This window comes from Chelonoidis abingdonii, chromosome 3 (genome assembly GCF_003597395.2).
Source record: "Chelonoidis abingdonii isolate Lonesome George chromosome 3, CheloAbing_2.0, whole genome shotgun sequence".
Classification (NCBI taxonomy): domain Eukaryota; kingdom Metazoa; phylum Chordata; order Testudines; family Testudinidae; genus Chelonoidis; species Chelonoidis abingdonii.
In genome coordinates, this window is record NC_133771.1 from 174,205,258 (window position 1) to 174,212,693 (window position 7,436).

General features: G+C 45.3%; 1 protein-coding gene across 1 annotated transcript; it reads left to right on the forward strand.

Annotated features, from left to right (window-relative positions):
- The first annotated feature begins 269 nt into the window (after positions 1 to 269).
- BATF3 (basic leucine zipper ATF-like transcription factor 3) lies at positions 270 to 6,424 on the forward strand. The gene is made up of 3 exons (XM_032805148.2): positions 270 to 617; positions 3,155 to 3,259; positions 5,783 to 6,424. Exons 1-3 carry the CDS (start codon positions 546 to 548, stop codon positions 5,966 to 5,968), a joined length of 363 nt encoding a protein of 120 aa, XP_032661039.1. The 5' UTR covers positions 270 to 545; the 3' UTR covers positions 5,969 to 6,424.
- Positions 6,425 to 7,436: the final 1,012 nt, after the last annotated feature.

Below are 7,436 nucleotides of genomic sequence, written 5' to 3' on the forward strand. Positions count from 1 at the left end.
AAGGAATAGCTTTACGGTGCCGGTCGTAGCCTTCAGTTCTTATTTTCCAAATTGCCCCCGTGCTAGGGTATCTATGGCTCGGAGTATCGCTCTCACGAGCCCCCCGAGGCGTGCGGGGGAAGGGAGCTCTGGCCTCCCCGCGCCTGGCCGTGCTCCGCAGCCCCTCTCGCTTCCCCACGCAGTCACCCTTGCGGTTTAGAAACTAGTTCCCTCCTAAGTTTCAAAGGGCGCCACGTGACTTCCATGAAATTGACAAGTGAGCTGCTGCTGCCGCCGCTGCGAGTGCGGGACTCCCAGGCTCTGCCTCCCGGAGTCTGCGGCCGCGGCCAGATCCGGGCAGAGGGGGTGGCTCCTCCCCGGGGGCTGGGGAAGCACAGAGAGCGCGCGAGCTGCTGCAGCCAGGTGCAGGCTGCCGGGATGCCCCGGGCCGGAGTTTCCCTCTAGCGAGGCTGGGGACAGGAGTGCGCTGGCAGGGGCCGGGGTGCGGGGAGCGTGGCTGCTCTTTGGGCTCCCGCCGCGGCCCCGGCCGCTCAGCAGCTCCCGGGATGTCGCACGGTGTCCCGGCTTCGGGCAGCGTTCTGCAGCGAAGCGCCTCTTCCGATGGGAATCAGCCGCAGGTACCGGGCAGGGGCTGGGTTAATCAGGGTCCGAGTGGCGCAGCAGCCGGAGCGTGGGGCGGGACACTAGCAGGGCAGGAGCAGGCTGTGGAGAAGCACGGGGAGTGGGCAGGGAACTCGGCAGCCTTTCTCTGTTCTCATCCCATTTCCCGCTCCTGTACAAAGGTAGCCGATGTCCCTCAAAGTGCGTTGTGAGCGCTTAGTGCTAGTCTTCAATTTGGCACCGACTCGTCTGGGGTCTCCCCCGTCCCTTTTAATTTGAGCAGTTGCTGCTTATTTATGGACTCCCTGCAAATGACATCACATAAGGAAATGTTTTCCTCACTGCCGTAGGTAGCATCCTTCACCTCTACCTTCCTGAGACTGTAGATCAGGAGTCCAGCATGGAGATCACTTTTGACAGGACCATGTCCTGATCTAGGGCACAGCAGGAACTGGGTCCCAAATACATAATGCTGAGTCCCACATAACATAGTGACCAGAGTCAGGTGGGAGGTGCAGGCAGAGAAGGCTTTTCTCCTCCTCTTGGCAGGGCAGATTTGCAGGATGGAGCCAGGATCAGGATGTACAGGTAGGAAACAGGATGATCAGAACATAGGGTTGCCAGTTTTGGCTGGACATATTCCTGGAGGTTTCATCACATGATATAACCTTTAGTTCAAGATTAATCTTGAATTCCTGGAGACTTCAGGACAATCCTGGTGAGTTGGCAACCCTAAGAGAAATGGCTGCTTCCATGCTTCCCAAGCTAAAGAGCAGCATCTCGTTGATGCTGGTATTGGTTGTCCTGACCTTGTCTTGGGACACCAACTCCTTCCTGGACATGCCTGTGCTATAATCTCTAACCCCCTAGTGAAGATGCAGAAGAGAACAGAAGATGCAGAAGAGATGCCCTCTTTCCATGAATCTGTAATTACCATGGGCGCTCCTTTTGCCCTCTCTAGCCCTTTCTTTCATGAAACCACATACAGACATATGTCTGTCCTGTGCATGTCTGACACATGGGGTGGAATTCATCACTGATGTGACTCCATTGATTTCAGTAGTGTTACCTCAGAGATGAGTTCAGTTCCCGGACTTTAGCAATCTGGGTAGCAGTGCATTACAGCTCCTACCAGGACAGCTTCTTCAATTGAGGACATGCAGTTTTAAATACTTTCTGCTCTGTTGTATAAATCTTCCTTGTAAGAGAGGAAACAGTGGTTAACTTGAGGGAGTAAACATTGCTAGGAGCAACAGCAGCCACCACCAGCAGCCTTAATGCTGTCGTTGACATGCTGGGGTGAATTCTGTGTCTTCTTTCCAAACCAAGATGAAAGGCAAGTGATCATGTCCTGTTACAGAACTGTGGGGGAATAATTGCAGCATGCTTAGGGAACTCTTCCCCCTGCTCCCCAATCCCAGCTCACTCTTCTGCAGAATATGCTGCAGTTTGGTGATGAATGTGCTTTCTCTGGATTAGAAAAATCTTATTGTTGTCTAAGTCAAATGTGACTTAGATCTGCAGACAACTGTTGCTGGGCATTGTCATCTAGGAGGCAAGATTATTTACCTGATTCCTTTAATATATATAAAATTCTGCTCCAGCCTGAGAGGAAGCAAATGACATTTCCGACCTGATGGAGAATTTTTCCGGTATACGAGGGAGAGTTAATCATTGGATTTATAATGGAAAGCCTCCCAAAGCTTCCACAAACCATGATCAAGACTCCATAATGAAAACAGAAAGTTATTTTCTACGTTGTGAGTGGATTTTGGGTGTGAACAATACAGGAAAATGTTAATCCAAAATAGGATCTCTTACTAAGATATTTTATATAGGAGATTTTCCTCTCTAAAAAGCCAAAACCATCTGTGATTTTGTAAATTTCAAAGATACCCTGCCATGTTTATTATATGCTATTTATCTAATCAATAAGGTTGTTTCTGGAAAACTACCTGGTCTACTGGGATTAAGTGGACATAAAACACTATTATTCTGATTGGTAGAGTTTTATATCTACTTTTCATACACTCATATAAGTGGCTACAAGATACAGGCAGGAATACTGGAATAATTGTTGTAGTGGGGAAACCCTGCATTTGGTTGTTATTACTACTTCAAGCTGGGGGTGCTGCTGCACCTTCAGCACCCCTAGTTCCAGTCCCCTTGATGCAGGGTACTGCAGAATCAGGCATCTCTAGTTTTTGGTCCTTGTTGTGCCACTGACTTGCTTAACAACCGCAGCTCCCACTGATGGCAATCGGAGCAGCACTTTTGATGTCAATAGGAGCAGCTCAGCACTTTTGAAAATCAGTCCACAAATCTCTCCATGCCTCAGTTTCCCTGTCTGTGTAATGGAGATAATGCTACTTACTGACCTTTGCAAAGTGCTTTAAGATCTGTGGATGGACAGGATTATGTAGGAATGAAATACTATTATTATGAAACACATCAGATTGTTTGCTTATTTTCACTAAAAATTATTTCCTTGCTTTTTGAATCTCAGCACACTTTTAAAAAATAACAACAACAAGGTGTTTGGTTTGGTTTTCAGAGTCCCGAAGAGGATGATAGGAAGATAAGACGGAGAGAAAAAAACAGAGTCGCTGCCCAGAGAAGCCGGAAGAAACAAACGCAGAAAGCAGACAAACTCCATGAGGTGAATGGGTACTTCACATGTTGCATTGCCTTTTGAGCGTTGTGTGCAGAATTTAACAATACTGTGCATTTCTGAAACAGATATGGGGTGGTTTTCGTACTAATCCAGCATGAGGAAGTTTGGTTTGGTGTAAAAACATATGAATTACCATACTGGACCATTCTGGTGAGCTGTCTAGTCCAATATTTTGCCTACATTGAAACATCTGGAACTTGCCAGTGGTGCTAGATCCTTATACTGAACAATTAAGGAATAAGCTTCCCATGGGGAAGCTTCTCCTAACTCCAATAAGTCACTGAAGTATGAGGGTTTAGACATGTTGTATATATTTTATCCTATCTTAAACTGTGGATGTTCCCGTTGTGCATATAAATGTCTGATTCTTTTTGAAATCCTATTAACAAGCCCTCAGCATCAATAATATAATATGGTAGCCTACTGTGTGTTCAGCTGTAAATCTGACAGGGCAGGCATTGTCTCTTTTCTGCGTTTGTACAGCAGCCAGCACAATGAGGCCTCTAGCTTGACTGGGGCTTTGGGCACCACCGAACTGTAAATATTTACGACTTTGCTACTAATGCCTTTATGTAAGTGACGCAGCTCTCAGGGCCCAATTCAGCACAGAATTATCTCTGTCTTCTACATTGTGAAAATAAAATGTATCCACAGAAGACAATTTTTCATGATGTCTTTTGTCCTTGCAAAACACTGTGAAGTGCAGGAAATACTTGTAATGGCATTGCCTTAACTGGGTTCCATGATACCAACTTCTAGAGATGAAATGCCAAATTTCTGTGCTTTTCTTCCCCTGGTGTCTACTATAGAAGGCCTCCAAACTCTTCTACAGTTCAGTTCAGTTAATTCATTCCCATAGGCAGTCTCTGCTCAGGTAAGAAGCAGGACTGGAATAACAAGGGTGTGGGTCAGGACTGACGTGGGTGCAAAGCAGAGCGGTGTTTAGAAACCAGCATCGAACCTGCCTGCATATTTGATTCTTCATAGTGCTCTTGTGAGCATTACATTCAAACACATTTTAAAGGGGGAATAATAAGGATAACTTCAGAGGCAAACAGTTTGTTACACTTGCTGGATTGTGGAATATTTTCATTCTTTAGTTAGGAAAATATGATGAGTGATTATTTTCTTGCTATATAAGCACACTGGTCATGGTGATTGGACAGCTTGTGTGTTGATCTAGATGGGAACTTCTGTGGAAGTGTTTGCTAACCCACATTCAGTTGAAAGTGAAAACCAGAGAATAACTGACGTTACACTGAAACACTGGTCCCAGAGCCTTTTCACACCGATCAGTATAATCTCATTGTTTCCTTGTATTCTCCCATCTGTCTGCATCCGTCTGTTGTCTCATCTTATGTTTAGGTTGTAAGCTCTTTGGGGTAGAGACCTGTGTTGTTGTTGTGTGTCTGTACAACACCTAGCATAGTGGGGATACTGGTCCATGAGTGGGGCTCCTAGGTGCTATACTGATACAAATAATAATATTTAGTTAATAATAATGCCCCCCAGCATATATACCAGTTCAGTTTATATTACAAGGTCTCTAGCAAGTTACTGAAGTTCCAGATGAGCAGCAGATGATAGCAGAAAATGAGGGGCTCACAGAGGGTTTTCAATTTTGTAATCATTAATTTATCTAGTAGATAATGCAGAAGGAAAGAAGAGCTTAGTTTCATTCTGAAACATAAATGCAGATGTAGAGTTGAGTGAGCTGCTATCAGGGCCAGACTTTGGGCTCAGTAGCTTCCATGGTATTACATGGCCAATCTGGGCTTTGCAGCTACACAAGTCATTGTACAACCTGAAAGGAAAGAAACCCCAGGCACAGATTTAGCACTTAGGCAGTTGCCCAGCTACTCATGTTTCCCAAAGCAAACCAAGACTCTGCCCAGCCTAACTTGGGTACTTTTGATTTTTTAGGCAATACAATACCTTTTGCAGCCTGCAGAGGATGTATCCTGAATGGAAGGATCTTTGGATGGTGTGGAACGCCTAAACCATCCCCATCCCTTCAACCTGTGCAGAGGACATGGCTGGGGAAAGAAGCTGGGTGTTCTGGTCACAGCCCACACTCTTGCAATCACTGGTTGCCAGAATGGTCCCTTTGGGCCATTGCCAGCGAGCACAACCTAGAGCACTCTTAGGCTACAACAATTTGTGATGGGGGAACCAGAACAACATAGATTAGCCCAGGATCAGGAGAATGCAAAGGTGGCTAAATGCTACCATCGCAATCCTCTCCTGAGTGGGACTACATGCTTCACGGCCATAGCTCAGGGTCTGGGCCCACAACTGTAGCTCAATAAGAACATGGATAGTAACAGTCGCATTGTTACAAGCATCTGTATTTATTAGGCTAGTTCGGTATTTTGATTCTTATGTTAGATTTCAAAAACATTAAATAAGCAGAAACAACAATTTATTCTGCTATCATTTGATTAAAAACAGGTGAAGGCACTGAAAGGAACGTTTTTATTAGCAGTGGGCTTCCTTTTGTCATTCCAGGAATATGAGTGCCTTGAACAGGAAAATACCTCCCTGAAAAGAGAGATTGGGAAGCTAACAGATGAGATGAAACACCTGAGCGAGGTGTTGAAGGACCATGAAAAGATCTGCCCTTTATTGCACTGCTCCATGAACTTTGTGACCATACCCAGGCCTGATGCCCTCACCAGTTGCCTGCCAAGATGAGAGCTCTTCCTTATTGCCTTTAAATGCTGGTTATTGTTGCACGTAAATGGGAGAGATTTAAAGATCCAGCTTCTTTTTTTCACCACAATGCAGGTATATCCTCCCTCTTGCAGAGGGATGGACTTTATCTAATAGGCCTTTACATCTCTAAATCCTCTGAATATCAAAAAGGTCAGTGTGGGGAGAACAAGACTAAGCTACAATTTATTTTCTAGAACCTGTAATACACTGTTTCATCTTCATAAATGGCAAAATATGATACAATCTGCTTTTACAGGATGGGAACTCTGGAGAAAAATAGTGGTATAGGCTAGAATATAATTTACCCCACACTCTGCTGGCTATTATTTCTGAATTGTTAGATTGTCGTCCATAGATCTTACATATATAATATCCTGGCAGCTTATTTTTTGTTTACACTGGGGTTTGGCTAATAAAATCAATGCGCTCTTTTTATCTTTATGGTGTCCCCCACCTTCTTTGATATCCAATGCCTTTCGAACTCCTTTACATTTGCTCATTTGTCAAATCCAAAGTCTAATTCTAATCTCCCTGATTTCATTGTGCCTTAATATTTGCTTATCACCAGCTTCAGGATGTTTGAAAAGCTTTATTGGCTTCCCTTCTGAAGCTTGTGTAACAACTGAGTGCAGATCATCTTCACTTCCCTAATCGCCCAAAGCATCAGTCCTCAAAGAGTTTTATTCTCATTCTTGCAAGAAGTGTGCCCACTTTCCAGGGAGTAAATGCAGAACAGGCAGTTTGGGTCCAGATTCATCCCAGAAGCAAAGCCATTGTAGCCAGTGGAATTCTACCAGGGGGAATTCCCTTTGAGTTTTTTTGTTTTGTGGTTTGTTTGTATGTTTTGTAATTTACTAGTTGTCCTTTTCCCCATTATCCGTTACACATCTAGAGTTAGACTCACCAGGGAGACTTAGATGCCTAAGCCCAACATTTAGGTGCCACTAGCATTCACCAAATCCCCAAGGCGCCTACATTTTGGCACGTGGTGTGCACAGCTGCCTCAATTCTGCCCCCATCCAGCAGCTCGGTGCTTAACTTTCACCTAAGCCCCAACAGGATTTATCAACTAGGCATTCCCCTGTCTGTTGCCTTTGGGGCCTGATCCCGTAGGTGTACTGATAGCATGGCTAAACCTGCACAAAAGATGCTAGAGGAGATGGTGGTGGTGTCCCCCTTTTGCCCAATAGCCCAGTGGTTAGAGCACTCACCCAGGATGTGGGAGACCTAGGTTCAAATCACTGCTGTACTGCCTCCTTTCTCCACAGGGAAGTTGGTGGTATGGTCGGTAGATAAAAGCTTGGCTACAGGATGAAGGAGACCTGCCTGACTTGTCAGCCACTGAACAACCAGCTGGCTGCAATGTGAGCCTCCTTCCAGCAGGAGATCTCTTGTACAGTCTGACCAGAATTACAGGTATCTAGAACAGGGCACTGCTTGGGAGGGA

What these genes read in the sequence shown, in the direction of transcription:
- BATF3 (XM_032805148.2), top strand. Translation starts at nt 546, where the DNA reads ATGTCGCACGGTGTCCCGGCTTCGGGCAGCGTTCTGCAGCGAAGCGCC. An exon ending in CCGATGGGAATCAGCCGCAG is followed by an intron (nt 618 to 3,154) that starts GTACCGGGCAGG and finishes TTTGGTTTTCAG; the next exon opens with AGTCCCGAAGAGGATGATAG. An exon ending in AAGCAGACAAACTCCATGAG is followed by an intron (nt 3,260 to 5,782) that starts GTGAATGGGTAC and finishes TTGTCATTCCAG; the next exon opens with GAATATGAGTGCCTTGAACA.